Source organism: Sus scrofa, chromosome 7 (genome assembly GCF_054392235.1).
Source record: "Sus scrofa isolate SSC_HxYL_T2T_F1_AM1 chromosome 7, Sscrofa_HxYL_maternal_Yorkshire_Landrace_v2.0, whole genome shotgun sequence".
NCBI classification, from domain to species: Eukaryota; Metazoa; Chordata; class Mammalia; order Artiodactyla; family Suidae; genus Sus; species Sus scrofa.
Genome location: NC_139389.1, coordinates 10,033,194 through 10,052,646, shown reverse-complemented (window position 1 = coordinate 10,052,646; position 19,453 = coordinate 10,033,194). Strand labels below are relative to the sequence as shown.

Genomic DNA, 19,453 nt, shown 5'->3' with positions numbered 1-19,453 from the left:
TGAAAAGAGAATTTTTTTTTTTTTTTTTTTTTTTTTTTTTTTGTCTTTTTGCCTTTTCCAGGGCCACTCCTGCGGCATATGGAGGGTCCCAGGCTAGGGGTCCAATCGGAGTTGTAGCCGCAGGCCTACGCCAGAGCCACAGCAACTCGGGATCCAAGCCGCGTCTGCAACCTACACCACAGCTCTCGGCAATACCAGATCCTTAACCCACTAAGCAAGGCCAGGGATCAAACCTGCAACCTCATGGATCCTAGTCAGATTCGTTAACCACTGCGCCACGACAGGAACTCCCTGAAAAGAGAAATTTTTAATGAAGTCCAGCATTCCCATTTTTATTTCACAGATCTTGCTTTTTGGTTTTATACCTGAAAAGTCATGGCTGAACCCAACAAGGTCACTTAGATTTTTTTCTATGTTACATTCCACACACTTTATAGTTTTGTGTTTTATATTTAGGTTTATCATCTATTTTGTGTTAATTTTTGTAAAAGGTATAAGGTCTCCATCTAGATTTATTTTTACAAGTTGATGTCCAGTTATTTAGTACCATTTGTTGAGTCTCCTTTCGTCATTAAATGGCCTTTGCTCCTTTGTCAAAGATCAGTTGACTGTGTTTTTGTGGGTCTATTTCTCAGTCTTAGTGGGAAAGCATTTATTTTCTCATCAGTAAATATGATATTAGTTGTAGGGTTTTATGGATGTTCTTTGTCAAGAGGATGTTTTCCTGTATTCCTGGTTTACCGAGAGTTTTAATCATGAACGAGTGTGTTAGATTTTGTTAAGAGCTTTTCTATTATGATCATATGATTTTTCTTCTAAATTATTGATGAAATGGATATATTAATTGATTTTCAAAAATTGAATTGTCCTTGGTTGTAGTGTTTAATTCTTTACATACATTGTTGGATTTGATGTGCTGATATTTCGTTGTGGATTTTTTTGTGGTTTTCTCATTAGGGAAATGCTCGTCTCAAAAAATGGCTAAGGAAGTGTTCCCTCTGCTTGTATTCTCTGGAAGGGATTTAGACAGTCATATCATTTCTTCCTTAAATTTTTTGTAGGATTTACCAGTCAAACTGTCTGAGCCTAATGTTTTCCTTTTTGGAAGGCTGTTAATTATTGATTCAATTTCTTTAATATATAGGGGCATATTCAGATCATCTGTTTCTCCTGTTGTTAATTTCGGTAGGTTATGTCTTTCAAGGAATTGGCCCATTTAGTTGTAATTATTAAATTATTATCTAAGTTGTTAATTATGAAATTGGTTTATTTTATCTCTATTATTATTAATAAATTTTAAAATAATTTCCTTTGCTTCTTTTAGTATCCATGAGATCACTAGTGATATTACTGACATTAATTATTGATTTCTTACAGTTCTGATATTAATAACTTGTGTCTTTTTTTTCTTGCTTAGCTTGGCTAGAGGTTTATCAGTTTTATTAAGCTTCTCAAAGAAACAGTTTGAGTATGTAGAGATAAAACTAGTTTTTTCATATTGTATTTGGGTTTTTTTGTTGTTTTTTTATCTTTTGTCCTTTTGAGTGCCGCACCTGGGACATGGAGGTTTCCAGGCTAGGGGTTGAATCGGAGCTGTAGCCACTGGCCTATGCCAGAGCCACAGAAATACCAGATCTGAGCCGCGTCTGCCACCCACACCACAGCTCACGGCAACACTGGATCCTTAACCCACTGAGCAAGGCCAGGGATCAAACCCGCAACCTCATGGTTCCTAGTTGGATTTGTTAACCACTGCGCCACAGTGGGAATTCCTCATACTGAATTTGTATCCTGATATCTTGCTGAACGTATTAATTTAATAATATTTTGGTAAGAATTCTTTCGGATTTTTTAATGTACAAAATTAGTTGTACGTGAATAGAGGATGTTACTTCTTCCTTAGCAATCTGGTGCCTTTTGTTTTTTGCACCTTATCGCCCGGGCTAGAACCTCCAGTACTGTGTTGAACAGAAGTGGTAAAAGAGGGTATTTTTTCCTTGCTCATGATTTTAAGGGAAAAGCAGTCTCTTACCATTAAGTGTGCTGTTAGCTACAGAGTTTTCATAGATACCCTTTATCAGGTGGAGCAGTTCCCTTTTCTAATTAGGTGAATGTCTTTGTCAAGAGGGGTGATAGATCTTGCCTAATTCTTTTTCTAGGTTTGTTGAGATGGTCATATATCTTTTATTAATATGGTGTATTACATTGATTTTGTTTCTAAGCTAGCTTTTTATTCTTGGCATAAATTCTTCTTGGTCATGATCCTTTTTATGTGTTGCTGGGTTTGGTTTGCTAGTAATTTGTTGAGGATTTGCGTGTCTCTGTACATAAAGGATATTTTTCTGTCATTTTCTTGTGATGTCTTTATCTGATTTTGTCATCAGGGTGGTATTGGACTTGTGGAATTAGGAGGTGTTTCTAACGTTGGGGTTAAGAGTCTGAGAAGGATTGGTGGTCATTTTTCTTTGTATGTTTGATAGAAGTCACTAGTAAAGTCATCTGAGCATGGTCTTTTTTTTTGTGGGAAGTTTTAAGATTGCTGATCCCATTTAGGTAGCTATGACTTCCTAGGAATTTGTTCGTTTTTAAGTAGGTTATGTAATTTGTTGCTGTATACTTCATAGTATTTTCTTACAGTACTTTTAATTTCCTAGTCTTTTTTAGTTTGATAGGAATGTTTCTTCTTTCATTCCTGTTTTTTAATTTGTCTTTCTTTTACTTAGTGGAACCAGTTTTTTAGTTCATTGGTTCTGTTTTTCTGGTTTCTATTTTATTTCTGCTCTAATCTTTATTATTTCCTTCCTGTTGCCTGCTTCAGGTTTAAGAATTTGTTGCTCTTTTTCTAGTTTCTCAAGGTTGAGAGTTGGATTATTATTAAAGATCTTTCTATTTTATAGGCAATTGGAGCTATAAATTTCTGTCCAAGAGTATTTTAGCTGCATCTTAAAAGTTTCGGTGTATTATGTTCTCATTCTCATTAATTTATAAGTATTTTTAGATTTCCCTTGTGATTTTTTTCGTATTGGTTTTATAGGAGTATGTTTAATATCCACACATTTGTGTACATTCCGTATTTCTAATTTAATTTTCTTGTGGTTGGAGAGTGTACTGTGTATGATTTCAGTTTTTTTTTTTTAACTTGTTGAGGCTTGTTTTATGGTTTAATATATCTTGAAAAATCTTTGGGTAGAATATACATGTAGGAGCATGTTTGGTGGAGAGTTTTGTAAACTACTGTTCTGTTAGTTCTGGTTGGTTTATAGTTATGTTCAATTTTTATGTTTCTTATTGGTCTTCTGTCTAGTTGTTTTATTCATTATTGAAAGTAGGTTATTGAAATCTCCAACCATTATCGTGAATTGTGTATTTCTCCCTAATTCTGTGAGTTTTAGCTTTAAACATTTTAGGGCTCTGTTAGGTTCATATTTGTGTATAATTTTTATGTTTTCTTTATATATTGACCCTTTTATCATAATAAATGTAATGTTTCTAGTAACAACTTTTGTCGTTGTCTATTTTGTCTGATATTAGTATAGCCGTTTCAGCTCTCATGTGATTACTGTTTGCATGGTATTTATCTTTTCTTCCTTTTAATTTCAACCTATTCATATGTTCAAGTTTAAAATGTCTCTCTCCATAGACAGATACCTCATTGGATCTTAAGGAAAAAGAAAAGAAAAAGTATGTTCTGTGAGTCTCTGCCTTTTGATAGGATGATTCTGTCCGTTTGCGTTTTTTTGCAGGTGGTACTGCTGATGTCTGCCATTTTGGTCTATGTCTTTTTTTTTCTGTTCTTCTCTTGCTTTCTTTTGTTTGAAGTAGATTTTTTTAAGTGTACTTTTTTAAAATTTCATTGTGGTTTATTTTCTGTAGTTTTTGAGTTATTTTCTTTGTGTTTGCTCTGGAGGATTACTCATATAATATCCTAACTTGAAACAATATAATTTAATTATCAACTTAATTCCAATGGTGTGTTAAACCTAACTCAGTAATATCTTCATTTACTTCCCTCTCCTTTTTGCTATTATTGTCATAAATTTTTCAATTTATTTATTTATTTATATATTTTTTTGTCTTTTTGCCTTTTCTGGGACCACTCCCATGGTATATGGAGGTTCCCAGGCTAGGGGTCAAATCGGAGCTGTAGCCACTGGCCTACGCCAGAGCCACAGCAACGCGGGATCTGAGCCGAGTCTGTCACTTACACCACAGCTCACAGCAACGCCGGATCCTTAACCCACTGAGTGAGGCCAGGGATCGAACCTGCAACCTCATGGTTCCTAGTTGGATTCATTAACCACTGAGCCACGACGGGAACTCCATTATTGTCATATAATTATATCTTTATACATTTAAGCCCAGAGAGTTATAATTATTGCTTTATGTTTTTTTTAAGTTAGCAGAAGAAAAGAGTTACAAAGAAAAATACTTTTTTATACTGCCTTTTTATTTATCTGTGGCAGTTATCTTTACTGATGTTCTTTATTTTTTGTATGTGTTTGAATCACTGTCTAGTTTTCTTTCCCTTCCACCTTATTTTTTCTTACAGTGAAGGTCTACTAGTGATAAATTCCATTTTTGTTGTATTTCTCCAGTTTTGAAATATAGTTTTATTGGGTATAAAATTCTTGGGGTTTATAGTTTTTCTTTCAGCAAGTGCCATATATCATCTCGCTGCCCTTAGGCTTCCATGGTTTCCGATGCGAAGTCTGTTGTTGATCTAATTGGGTTAAATAGCATTAGCTGTGTGAAGCAATGATAATAATATGCTTTCATGGAGTTTGTGACGTATAAAGAAGTAAAACATGACCCCAGTATCAGTACATATGGGAGGAGGTAAACAGGTTTTAAAAAGTTGTGTGTTGCATTGTTCGAATCTGATAAATATACTGATTCAATCAAGAATACAGTGTATTAAAGGTGAAGTTTTTAAAGAACTTCACTGGTACTCATTAATACAATACCAAAATGTATAGCAAAAAGTTCACAAGGGTTCATAAAGTACAAAGAACACAGAAAAGTATGGAGAGAACAGATGGGACAGATAACAAGATAGTAAACGTCAGTCTGTCTGTAATAGGAATAGGAATTAAACTAAACTAGTCCTCTTAGTTTCTGTTATTTGATTGATTTTTTTTTTTTTTTTTTTTTTTTTTTTTTGGTCTTTTTAGGGCCGCACTGTGGCGTATGGAGGTTTCCAGGCTAGGGGTCCGATGGGAGTTGTAGCCACTGGCCTGTGCCACAGTCACAGCAATGCTGAATCTGAGCCATGTCTGTGACCTGCACCACAGCTCACGGCAATGCCAGATCCATAACCCACTGAGTGAGGCCAGGGATCAAACCCATGTCCTCATGGATGATACTCAGGCTCATTAACTGCTGAGCCAGGACGGGAATGCTCTCTGTTACTTGATATTTGGGACAACCTTTTTTTACTTAACAATGCTAATAATGTATAAATTGAAATTGTTTTGATATATTGATCTAAAAATTCTTTGTGTCCATTTCTCTTTGTAAACTCATAGTGCCACAATAAGTTCTTTGTCCATCAAATCTTTCCCCTCCCTCACTGCTGTTGAATTTGAGCTTGTTTTTATATGTCATGCAACACTTCAAACATCTACCAGCTATCTTGGTTCAGTGTCTGTTATGGGTCACACCCATCCACATCTGGTGTTGCAAATTTCCCCCGTCCTTCCACTCCTTCGCAGTAGCTCACAGGCTGCATCATCCACTTCCTCAAGTGAACTTCAGGTCTTTTTCAGTGTAAGGTGCCTTATTTATTGTAGTATTTATGTATGTCTTGACAGCTCAACATATGTAAAACCATTTTTATTGAATTTTGGTGGCTTTATTGGGTTCTTAACTTTTTTTTTAAGTGTTATTGATGAACTTTTTGAATGTTTTGATTTTAACCCATCTTCCCCATAAGCTCTGTGGTTTTTATTGCATGATGTTGTATAGTGCAGTGATTTTTTTAAGGAACTCAAATGTCATGATATAGCAGAACTGACTGTAATTGCTCTTTTCCGTATCTTTCCAGTCCTTTGTCCATCTGTTGATCCAGCCTATTTTTTGATGCATTTCAAAGTAATTAGACTTAATTCCTAATTACTACAACATGCATATCATTAACTAGAATTTGGTACTTTCTTACTGCTTTTCTTTAGGTCATCATAAAATTTATGTACAGGGAAATACACACATCTTAAGTGTACCTTTGGAGTTTTGCAGATGCATTCACCTGTGAAATGCAGGCCCCTTCAAAATGTAGAACTGTATCATCCTGTCCTCTCATACTCCTTCCCAGTTAGGCCCTGTCCTCACCCTCTCAGAGGTAACTCTTTTCATTTTGCCTGTTCCAGAATTTCATATACATGCATGCCTTGGAGATACAGCAGGTTCAGACCACCACAATAAAGCAAATAAAGTGAGTCACATGAATGTTTTGGTTTCCCAGTGCAAGTAAGTTATGTTAGCAATATACTGTAGTCTATTAAATGTGCAATAGAATTGTCAAATGTATATATACCTTAATTTTAGGCTATTTTATTGCTGAAAAAAGGTAGTAATAATTTTTAAAGTTTGAAATACAAGAATTACCAAAATGTGACAGAGACACAAAGTGAGCAAATGCTATTGGAATATTGGTGCTGATAGACTTGCTCTATACGAAAATGTGTGGGTTTGCCACACATTTTCAATTTGTATTAAAAAAAAAATCATAGTATCTCTGAAGCGCAATAAAATGAGATATGCCTGTAAAAGGAATCATATAGCATACACTCTTATTGAAAGGCTTCTTTGATTCAGAATAACTTTTTTTTTTTTTCCCTGCACCCACCATATATGGAAGTTCTCGGGCCAGAGATCTAGTCTGAGCCACAGCTGTGACCTACACCAGATGCTTAACCACTGCACCATAGCGGGAACTCCATCATTATAACGTTTTTTAGATCATCCATGTTGTGTGTATCACTAATTCATTTTCCATTTTATTTCTGAGGAGAATGTAGCACAATTTATATATCCATCCATTTGTTGATAGATACCCAGGCTGCTTCAGGTTTTTTCTCTATTGTAGAGAAAACTCTTATGCATAACCATTTAAGTTTTCGGGTGCACATATTGCCTTCATTTCTCTTATGAGTAGAATTGCTGCGTCTTGGGGTCCGTACATGTTCAGTCTCTTCAGAAACTGCCAGTCATTGTTCCAAAAGAGTTGCACCATTTTACGTTCCCACCAGCAGTCTGTGATAGTTATTGTGCCATATCTTTGGTAATACTGATGTTGACAGTCTTAAATTTTTAACCGTTTAGCTGGGGTGTACAGTAGTATCTTAGTGTGGTTTTCATTTGCATTTCTCTAGTGACCAATAGTGTGTAGCAGTTTCATATGCTTCTTATTTATTTGCAGTATTCTGTTTTGTGAGTATTCAGATCTTTTTTTCATTTGTAAACATTGGATTGTCTTAGGTCTTTTGGGTGGATTTAAATTATGAGTTTATTATTTTATGGTTCTTTCTTTCTGTGTCCAAGTAGGTATGTGCTTTATCCCCAGGTCATTAAAATAAATAGGTTTATATGTTTTCCTTCTTTCTTTCTTTTTTTTTTTCTTTTTTTCTTTTTTTTTTTTTTTAGGGCTGCAAATGTCGCATATGAAAGTCCCCAGGCTAGGGGTCAAATGGGAGCTACAGCTACTGGCGTACACCACAGCCACAGCAATGCCAGATCTGAGCTGTGTCTGCAACCTACACCACACAGTTCATGGCAATGCTGGATCTTTAACCCACTATGTCAGGCCAGATACTGAACCTGCATCCTCATGGATACTAGTCAGGTTTGTAACCAGCTGAGCCGTAATGGGAACTCCTTTATAGTTTTAACTTTCATGTATAGTTAGGCTATAGTCTGTCTTCAGTTGAGTTTTATATATTGTGTGAGGTAGAGATTAATGTTCATTTTTCAAAGTGGGTATCAGTTCCATCACTCTTTGTTAGAAAAATCTTTCTCTCTTTGGGATTGTTTTGGCACCATTATTTTATTGGTAAAATATTAAGTGACTGTGAGTGTGGCTCTTTTTGGGCCCTTTCTTAACCCATTGCATTGTTTTATTTGTTGATCCTTATTGCCAGTTCCATATTGTCTTGATTACTCAGGTTTATGTTAAATCTTAAAGATGATTAAGTCTTACACCTGTATTTTTCAAGCTTTCTTGAAATATGTTTAGATCCTGTGCCTTTCTGTATAAACATTGGAATCAGCTTGTCAGTTTTTAGGAAAAAACCTCCTAGCATGAGTATAATTTGGATTACATTGACTCTAGGATTAATTTAGAGAGAATCGCAGGCTTAATAATATTGCGTCTTCTAGTCCATGAACAGGATCTATCTTTCCACTTAGTTACACCTTCTTTAGTTCCCTCTATCAGTGTATGGTAATTATTAGCAGAGAAGTTCTAGATGCCTTGTGTTCAGTTCTTCAGTATTTTATGTTTTCTGGTGCTACTGTAGATGTAGTTTTTTTAAAGTTTTATTTTCTTAGTGTGTGTGTTTTTTTAAAGATTTTCTTTTGTTAAAACAGTGTTAGCTACAAATAAAGTCAGATTTATTTCTTCTTCTTTTTCCAAACAGGTTGTTTTTATTGGGCGAATGTATTTTCCTGTCTATATTGTTTTAACAGTAAGCTATGTTAAACTCTAAAAATATACCATACCGTTACTTTAAGAGTTTTTTTTTTAAGTCAAACTAATCATTTATTCATTCATTCAAAAATATGTATTGAGCACCTATTGTGTGCCAGGCTTCCACTGGGCACAGAAAATATAATGCTAATTAGTAGTCACAGCACAGTTCTTGTTAAATACTTGGCACACTTCTAAGTTTTTTGTTTTTAATGGCCCACGGCATATGGAAGTTCCCGGGCCAGGGATTGAATCCAAGCGGCAGCTGCGACCTGCGTTGGACCTGTGGCAACGCCAAATCCTTTAACCTACTGTGCCAGGCTGGGGGTTGAACCCATGCCTCCACCTTGACCCAAGCAGGTGCAGTTGGATTCTTAACCCACTGCACCACAATAGGAACTCCCTAAGTTCCTTATATGCACCAATGTATTTAGCCCTCATAATAAGCCTATGCAACAAGTTCCATTATTTTCAGTATCTTGTTCAGATGAGTAACTTGCCCAATAAGTTCTGCCACTTACTAGATGATATTGTGTAAGTTATTTCTTTTTTATTTATGCCTTTTATTTCTCTTTATTGCTTTATTGAAATGCCTAGGGCTTACAGTACAGTGTTGAACAGAAATGGTGAGAAGCTGGCATTCTTACCCTAATTACCTTAATCTTGCAGGAATAGCTTTTGATATTTCATTATTAAGTATGGTAGTTGTAGGTTTTTATAAACATAGATTGATGAAGTTCCTTTGTAATTCTAGTTTGCTGAGAGTTTTTAAAATTGTGAATGAATGTTAAATTTTGCAAGGTGTTTTTTCTACAACTATTTAAATTTTCGTATGAGTTTTCTCCTAATTTGGTAAATAAAGTAACATTGATTGGTGTTTTGAATGTTAAACAGTTTTGTTGTTCCTGGATTAACACCACCCAGTCTTGATATGTTATTTTGAGAATTCCATCTTGATTTTACTATTTGGCTTTTAAACTAATATCTCTGCGTTTTTTAGTGGTTAATCTAAAGATTTTAGTATATATTCCTGTTTTCATAATCTACTGAGAATTAACATTATATTATTTCACATTAAATATGGCAATTTGAAACCGTATAGGTCCATTTACCCCCTCGTCCTTCCTTTTTGCTGTAGTTGCCTTTACGTATTACATCTGCTTATCTTATGAACTGCACAATACATGTTGTTTTTGCTGTAAGCAGTCATACGTGTTTTAAGGAAATTAAAAGTGAAATCAGTCTTTTATAACCATGTGTGTGCCATTTCCAGTACTCTTCTTTGCTTTCTAAAAATCCAGGTGTCTGTCTGATACACCTTTATAATATATATGATAGGGAGTTCCTGCTGTGGCTCAGTGGAAATGAATCTGACTAGCATCCATGAGGATGGAGGTTCAATCCCTGGCCTTGCTCAGTGGGTTAAGGAGCTGGCGTTGCTGTGGTGTAGGCTGGCAGCTACAGATCTGATTGGACCCCTAGCCATGGAACCTCCATATGCCATGGGTGCGGCCCTAAAAAGACCAAAAGGTATAATGTATGTGATAAATCTATCTGATGCCTTTCAGTTTGGCAGATTTTCTTTGGCATTTCCCTTAGCGTAGGTCTGCTGGCAACGTATTCTTTTTCTTTTACCTGAGAAACGTTTTTATTTTGCTTTCCTTCTAGAAGGATATCTCCTTAATTTAACACCCTGTCTTGGCGTAGCTTCTCCTTCCCCTTTTCTGCTCCATTAAATATTTTGTTCCACTGTTTTTCGGCCTTCATATTTTCTTCTGAGAAGTCAGTAGTTATTCAGCTTGTTGCACATATTGAAAGTAATAATACCATTTTTTTTTTTTTCTGACTGCTTTCTGTTTTTCCTCTTCATTCTTTGTTTTTAGCTATTCAACTGTGATTTGTACCTTTAGTGGTTCAACTGTGTGTGCTTTTTGTGCTGTTTGTGCCTGTGTGTGCTTTTCTTTGTACTTAACCTGCTGAGGTTTGCCATGCTTCTTAAATCTGATTTTTTTTTTTCTTTTACCTAATTTGGGGAACTTTTCTCAATTTTTTTGTTCCATTCTCTGTTTTTCTTCTTGTGGGGACTTAGGTTACATGTATATTAGACCTTTTGATACTGCCCTAGGGACTCTTTTCATTCTGTCAGTACCTTGTCTCTCTGTTCTTCAAATCAGTTCTCTCTTCATGTTTACTTACTCATTTTACCATTTCCAATATGCCATTAAATACATTAGTAAATATTTATTTCAAATATATTTCATCTCTGAGATTTCCATTTTTTTAATTGTTTCTTTTTCTTAATTGAAATTTCCTGTTATTTTGTTTAGTACAAGCATTTTTCCCTTTGCATCCTTGAGCATTATAGCAGCAGGTGCTTTAAATATGTTAACTGCTAATTCCAGTTACTTGATGATCTCAGGAACATTCTTTTTTGTTTTTTCTCTTGAATATGGGTCATGTTTTCCTGTGTCTTTATATGTCAGGTAATTTTGAATTGTATTCTAGCATATTGTAACAGGATTATAGATTTTGAAAACCTTAATAGTGTTTTTTTCAGTAAGTAATTAATTTTAATGGCATTTCACCATTTTCTTTGCTAATTGTCATTTCTTTGTCTCTTGCCTTCCTTCTCTCTTCTCACTTGTCTTCCTACTAAAGTCTATTCTCAAATAGTTCTTTTGTGAACATTTATGGACAGTAAAGTGTTAGCTTTACTGTGCCATGAAATACCTTACTTTGTGCTCATTGTTGGGTGATGCTTTACCTGGAAATTAAGTTCTAGGTTGAGAGTTCTTTACCTTCAATACTTTGTGCCATTGTTTACAGCCATCAGCTGTTTCTGGAGAGAAGTCAGCTGTCAGTTTAGTTGTCATTCCTTTGGAGGTAATCTGCCTTTCTCTTTGGAAGCTTTTAAGATTTGGTTTGTACTGATAGTCTATAATGTGTTTACATGTGAATTAATTTTTATCTTTCTCTGTATTTGGTGTCTACTTTCAACCTAACATATTTATCAGTTGTGAAAAATCACTGGCTAAATTATCTCAGTAAATATGGGTGCTCCACTATATAGATAGATATAGATATACTTATTTATTTTATGGCTGCATCCACACCCTGTGGAAGAACCTGGGCCAGAGACTGAATCCCGGCTGCAGCTGCAACCTGTACCACAGCTGTGGCAACACTGGTTCCTTTAACCCTCTGCACCAGGCCAGTGATCAACCCTGCAGGTTTTTTTTTTTAATCTTTTTTTTTTTTTTTTCCCTTAAATGGGAGTAGCAATGTTTATTTCAGATTCTCTCTTGGGGATTTTTGGTTGCTTTTTTTTTTTTTTTTTTTTCTTTTTTGCTACACAGGCAGCATTTGGAAGTTTCTCGGCCAGGGATCGAACCTGCCTCACACAGCAGTGACCAGAGCTACACCATTGGGAGTGCAGGAGCCTTAACCACTAGGCCATCAGAGAACCCCCCCCCCAATTTTTTTTTTTTTTTTTGCTTTTTAAGGTCCCACCTGCGGCATATGGAAGTTCCCAGGCTAGGGGTCAAATTGGAGCTACAGCTGCTGGCCTATGCTGTAGCCAGAGCAACACAGGCTCTGAGCTGTGTCTCTGTGACCTACACCAGAGCTCATGGCAACGCCAGATCTCTGACCCACTGATTGAGGCCAGGGATCGAACCTGCCTTCTCAGGCATACTATTTGGATTCATTTCCATTGCACCACAATGGGAACTTCCTAAGTGTATATTTTTTAAAAATTTTTTGTAATACTGTCCATTGATTAATGATGTCGTCTAGAATGAATTCATGTTCTGGTTGTGTATTTCATTTGTCTAATATGCATCTTTGGTGTATTTTATTTTTTGACCCTCTCTCCTAAATTTTGTTTTTTTAATGATTTTTATTTTTTCCATTGTAGCTGGTTTACAGTGTTCTGTCAGTTTTCTACTGAACAGCAAAGTGACCCAGTCACACATACATATGTACATTCTTTTTCTCGCATTATCCTCCATCATGCTCCATCACAAATGACTAGATATAGTCCCAGTGCTATACAGCAGGATTTGGTGTATTTTAGAATTTTGTTTTTGCTTCTTCATTTTAACTGGATTCTTTTTTTTTTCTCTCTCTTCAGGGACACACTCATGGCATATGGAGGTTCCCAGGCTAAGGGTCAAATCAGAGCTGTAGTTAAACCACAGCATCACAGGATCTGAGCTACATCTGCAGCCTACACCACAGCTCATGACAACACCGGATCCCCCCCCCCCCCCGAAAGAAGCCAGGGATTGAACCTGCGCATCCTCATGGATGCCAGTCACATTTGTTTCCATTGGGCCATGATGGGAACTCCAACATTTTTCTCTCTTTTTTTTTTTTTTTTTTTTTGCTATTTCTTTGGGCCGCTCCCGCAGCATATGGAGGTTCCCAGGCTAGGGGTCGAATCGGAGCTGTAGCTGCCAGGCTATGCCAGAGCCACAGCAACGCGCGATCCAAGCTGCGTCTGCAACCCACACCACAGCTCACGGCAACGCCAGATCATTAACCCACTGAGCAAGGGCAGGGACCGAACCCGCAACCTCATGGTTCCCAGTCGGATTCGTTAACCACTGCGCCACGACGGGAACTCCGCATTTTTCTTCATTTTATTTATCTGTCTAGTTCTACACTGTCAAGTTATCCAGATACCTAAAATACTCATTTATTTAGTACTTTTAAGATACCATTTTGGAGCTTTACTTGAGCTCTTTACTCCTGTTTTATAGTTTTTGTAGTTATGTGATTGGTATATGTTCTACTTCTTTTCTGTAGCTGGTTATTACCTGAAAAGTTAAATTGTCTTCCTTATATTCAGTCATTTTGCTAAAATACCTGATTAATTCTAAAAGCTTTTAGTAGATTTCGTGGTTTCCTCTGTGTATGATCATAGCAACTACAAATAAAGATAATTTTATATCTTGTAGTATTTATTCTGGTTGTTTTTCATTTTCCTATTAAACTAAAGCCTTCAAAACAATGTTTAACAGTTGCAGGCGTCTCCTCCCTTTAATGGAAATAACCTCGGTGTTTCACTATTGAACACGCTTGCTTGCTGTAGTAGATTGGAAACAGGTGTGTCAAATATTAGGCATTTTTGTTTTATTCTTTGTTTTTATTAGGAGTGGGAGCTAAAGTTTGTCAAGTACCACTTTAAATCTTGATACAGTCAGTCAGTTACACTCTTAACAATTTGGATTGTGTGCTCTTTTATTTAGTTTTTCTCTTCTGTGTTAGTACTTCTGAGTCTATTTCTTTATACTTTCCCCCTCTTTGAACTGTCTCTATCAGATTTTATTAATATTTTATAAGCTTTTAAAAATGAATTATGTGCTGTAATAATTTACCTTTTCTTCTTGTTTTTCTTTGTGGAGTTAAATTCTAGTGTTTTGTAAATTAATAATTAGAGTCTCACTTAAGTACAGCTTGTCAGTTTGCCAAAATACTTTTGGAAAATCAATATATAGATATCCTGTGGCACATGCTTTTTAGTATAATTCTGTTAAGTATTTCAGATGTTTTTATGTGAATTAGAAATTTTTTTTCAGTTATGTCTGTGTGTGTGGTTTTTTGTTTTGTTTTGTTTTTTAAACTTTATGTATTTATTTATTTATTTTTGTCTTTTTGCAATTTCTTGGGCCGCTCCCGCGGCATATGGAGGTTCCCAGGCTAGGGGTCGAATCGGAGCTTAGCCACCGGCCTACGCCAGAGCCACAGCAACGTGGGATCCGAGCCGAGTCTGCAACCTACACCACAGCTCACGGCAACACCAGATCGTCAACTCACTGAGTGAGGGCAGGGATCGAACCTGCAAGCTCATGGTTCCTAGTCAGATTTGTTAACCACTGCGCCACGACAGGAACTCCTGTTTTGTTTTTTTTTGTGTGTGTGTGTCGTCTTTTTGTCTTTTCTAGGGATGCTTCCCATGGCATAGAGAGGTTCCCAGGCTAGGGGTCTAATTGGAGCTCTAGCCACCGGCCTACACCAGAGCCACAGCAATGCGGGATCCGAGCTATGTCTGCAGCCCCCACACCACAGCTCACGGCAACGCCTTATCCTTAACCCACTGAGCAAGGCCAGGAATCAAGCCCACAACCTCATGGTTCCTAGTCGGATTCATTAACCACTGTGCCATGACGGGAACTCCTGTGTGTGTGTGTTTACCATGATTTTTTGAAAACAAATTTTTTTTTTTTTTTTTTTTTTTTTTTGCAGTGGAGTTTGTTTTGTTGTTTTAGGGCCACATCAGAAGCATATTAAAGTTCCCGGGCCAGGGGTCCAGTCTGAGCTGTAGCTGCTGGCCTACATCAGTCACAGCCACAGCAATGCAGGATCCAAGCGGCATCTGCAACCTACACCACAGTTCACGGCAACACCAGATCCTGAACCCACTGAAACCAGGGATTGAAACCGAAACCTCATGGTTCTTAGTTGGATTCATTTCCACTGCACCACCATGGGGACTGCTAACATTTCACAGTCACAGCCTACTGCCAACGCCAGATCCTTAACCCACTGAGCAAGTCCAGGGATGGAACCTGCATCCTCATGGATACTAGTCGGGTTTGTTACCGTTGAGCCATGATGGGAACTCCTGAATTTTTTTTTTTATTTAACAATTCTTTTTTCTTTTTTTGCTTTCTAGGGCCGCACCCACAGCAAATGGAGGTTCCCAGGCTAAGGATCTAATCGGAGCTGCAGCTGCCAGCCTACACCACAGCCACAGCCATGCCAGATCTGAGCCAGTCTGCAGCCTACACCACAGCACATGGCAACGCTGGATTCTTAACCCGCTGAGCAAGGCCAGGGATCAAACCCACAACCTCATGGTTCCTAGTCGGATTCTTTTCCACTGCACCATGACGGGAGCTCCTAACATTTCTTTTTCCTTCCACAAGTCTCTCTGTACTTTTTACTAGCAGTCTTATTTCTGAATTTCTATGTGAAGATAAGTTGGAAAGATACTTATAGTTTGTTAGAATACATAAATATTAGTAATCCTTTGGGTGTATTTATGAATGATTGCTATAGGAATTTACTATGAATCTGGCTTTTGTTTAATAGTGCCCTTTTTTTCTATTCATGAATTCTAATAACTTTTTTGTAGCTACCCTTTTTTTTCATCTTGGGCTTGGTTCTGATAATGTTTGGAAGTGTTTGATAATTTATACAGATATGTCTATAATAACCTGCTTTTCTTCCTTCCTTTTTTTTTTTTTAAACAGTTACATGGGAATTGGTCTTTCTGCTCAAGGTGTGAACATGAATAGACTACCAGGTACACTTGTAATTGAATTACAGTACAGTCAGTCTTATGGCTAACTCTGGCTAAAAATGTCAAATAATAACCTGAGATATTTAAGTACATTAATCTTTTGCATTTTAAATCAGTTATGAGTTCAAAGGGGAAGCTGAATGGTTCTAATAAATGTTATGCTATTTAGCAAAACAGCACATACACCATGCATTATTTTGTTTTGCCTGGTTTTGTTTTGTTTTGGTATTTTTAACGTTCAGTATATGGTCATATCAACTCCTTTAAATATTTTAACGTGTTTGGTTCTATTTCCAATCAACACATTCCTGGCTTTTAACCCATTTTCAGCTGTTTGATATCATGGGCATGTAGGCTGATATTAAATGTAAACTAAGACAGGTGTCTGAGATGGCAGAACTGTTTCCCAAAACCATTAATCGCATGGATGTGATTCCTGAATTATGTTTTCTGGGATTCTCTTACAAATGTTAAAAATTAACCTTGGAGGAAACTTTTTGAAAATTGAAAGAAAAATTTGTTTTGTATTAAACTGTGGGTGTGGTGTCTGTGTGTATGTGTGTGTGTGTGTTTAAACCAAGTCAGAGTAAACCTTTGGTCTATTAGCAAAGGAAAGATGCATGGAAAATGTGTCTTGCCATGTTTGTTTTTTCTGATAGAAGTCCTCTCTGTTTTAAGACATGTTTTCAAAGTGATCTCTGTGGCAAATGTATTTTCCTTAATGCTGTAAGCAGTATTTTAATAGAGAAGTTATGTAATGTAATTGTTGAGAATTTAAATGTACTTTGGGGAATTTTATCTTGGTACTGTCTGTTGTACTACTTTTTGCCTATCTTGTTATAATCTTAATGAATATCTCTAGTATAGAGGAACCTTACTTTTCATGGTAAATATACTGGAACTTTCTCCTTAGGCTGGGATAAACATTCATATGGTTATCATGGTGATGATGGACATTCATTCTGTTCTTCTGGAACGGGACAACCTTACGGACCAACTTTTACGACTGGTGATGTCATTGGCTGTTGTGTTAACCTTATCAACAATACCTGCTTCTACACCAAGAATGGACATAGTTTAGGTACTGAGATCATGAATTGCATGTAAATAACCAGATGTTATGATTATTGTACTTACAACGTGGTGGTCATGTTGATTATGTGATTCTCCTTTATGAGTAGATGCCTCTGGAAATTCTTTGTTCCTTCTAGGTGGAAGTTGAGGAAATGGTGAAAATTTAAATCTGAAGTATGGGCACATAATCAACTGAAACCTCTGATTTTTCTTACAGTGAAGGCCACATTGTATCACATATGTGGGCCTTATCAGAAATAATCTTCATGCTCAGATATTTATTCTAGTAGCAGAAAGCCAGGTGTTCTCTGCTTTGCTTTGAGTACAGCCCTTCAGTATGATTCAGTCCTCTAGGTTCCAGGTGCTAAGAAAAAAGGGCTCTCAGTTTTTAGGATAGTGCGGGGGTAATGACGAAGCAAGGAAGATCTTGAGGCGCCCAGCCAAATGAAGGACTTTGACCTACTGAAAAATCAGCCCTGCTAACAAAGGATGGTGACTACAACTTCTGCAAAAGGAAGCAGAATTAAAATGAGCAAATAGCAGCAAAACTTGTAAAAGACACGTGGCAAATAAATAGATTAATGAAAACTTGAGGGACTCTATCCATTGTAAGACCAGAAGGAAATTAGGGGTTTTAGTTGAATGTGCAGCTGTAATACTTTAGATTTAAAATTGTCTATGGTTGTTATGCTCCCTTTTCTTTGAAGCTTTTTTGTTTGTTTTCTATTAAAGTATAAAGGATAGTAAGACTGATGCTTTAAAAGTAAAAAAGTTTTACATTATTTTACTGTTTAAAACATCCTTGAGTCATAGCAAATTATTTCCAATGAGGTAAAATGAAAGGTGAATTAACTCTTAAGTTAACCCCAGAAGGCCAAAGTTTCAGTTTGCTTATAAATAGTATTTAAAAATTAAGCCATAAATAGTATGCCTAGACTATAATAAATGTTCTTTAATACAGAAATTCTGTAATTTCATAGTAGAAGATTCTAGATTTTTGGCATTGGTTGTAGTTACTGTTTTTTTAGTGTCTCAAAATACTCCTTATATAAAGTTACTGTCTTATTCATCGGTACATTCGGCTTAAATCTTTTCCTTCTGATTGTTCACATTGATTCGGAGGCCCTGTGCTCTCTGACTTAAAGGTTGTGACAGGTGCACAGAGATTCTCACAGTCTTCTTAGGTGCAAGAATGTCGATAAAGGTCGCCATGCAGGTTATGTGGTTTTGTGATTTGGTGCTTGTGGCAGAATTGGTTCCCAGAAGGGTACAGCCCTTTTAGTTTTTGCTGTTACTTTTTCAGCCCTGACTTACAAAGCAGTTACCTGGGATAGTCTTCATTGACTTGGCTGCTTAAGATACCCAAGATTTTTAAACTAAGCCAGGAGAAATCTGCTTTTCGGTATGACCTTTGGTTCAAAAATGTGAAGGAAGACTTTTTAAAACCAGAATTAATCTTCCTATAGTTTTAAAACTTTATTCCAGAGAAATTTTATTTGGGGGAGATGAGAAGATCACAGGAGATAGGATATTGCCTTTACCTGTTAGATTTTCACAAGCATTTACGTTGACATTTTCTCTTGAGTTAGAAAGTTGTTGTAAAAATGTGAGATACAGGAGTTCCCGTCGTGGCGCAGTGGCTAACGAATCTGACTAGGAACCATGAGGTTGCGGGTTCGATCCCTGCCCTTGCTCAGTGGGTCAAGGTTCCGGCGTTGCCATGAGCTGTGGTGTAGGTCACAGATGCGGCTCGGATCCCGCGTTGCTGTGACTCTGGTGTAGGCTGGCAGCTACAGCTCCGATTCAACCCCTAGCCTGGGAACCTCCATATGCTGCAGGAGCGGCCCAAGAAATGGCAAAAAGACCAAAAAAAAAGAAAAAAAAAGTGAGATACTATTTAAGAAAAGGTAACTAATGATGAAATCAGATTCTAATATTAAGTCATTTTGAAACATTTGGTATTCATAAATTTAATAAATATTAAGCACACAGAAAGTCAGTATAACAATGGTCGGTATGAGTTCTTTAGTTGCCTGGGTTTCTCTCCTGGTTTGGCCATGTGACCTTATGCAAGTTACTTAACATTTCTGTGCCTCAGATTGTAAAAGAGGATCACTCTAATACCTCCCTTATAAAGATTGTTAGGACACACTGAAATGATGCCTGTGAAGCTATTAACTCATTACCTGGCACACAGTGAGTACTCATGAAATGTTTAGTATCATATGCCAGACTCTGGACAGGTGCTGGGGATGGAATGGTAAAGCATTGGTGAGCAAAAATTATTCCTCTAGAACAGAGTCAGCAAGCTATGGCCCATGGGCCAAATCACTCTTCTCTCATTTTTAAAATAAAGTTTTATTGGAACACAGCCACTCTGCTGTGTT

At 36.8% G+C, this 19,453-nt stretch overlaps 1 protein-coding gene across 3 annotated transcripts in view; it reads left to right on the top strand.

Moving 5' to 3' along the window:
- Positions 1 to 19,453, top strand: part of RANBP9 (RAN binding protein 9) — an 82,135-nt gene that overhangs the window by 31,409 nt on the left and 31,273 nt on the right. For 2 of the 3 annotated variants that reach the window (XM_021100196.2, XM_084967372.1), the window contains exons 3-4: positions 15,943 to 15,995; positions 16,906 to 17,073. In XM_021100196.2, the coding sequence (XP_020955855.2) occupies positions 15,943 to 15,995; positions 16,906 to 17,073 (221 nt within the window). Of the gene's footprint in view, positions 1 to 15,942; positions 15,996 to 16,905; positions 18,695 to 19,453 lie in introns of those variants that run through there. The other variant, XM_084967370.1, reaches the window with a different exon arrangement.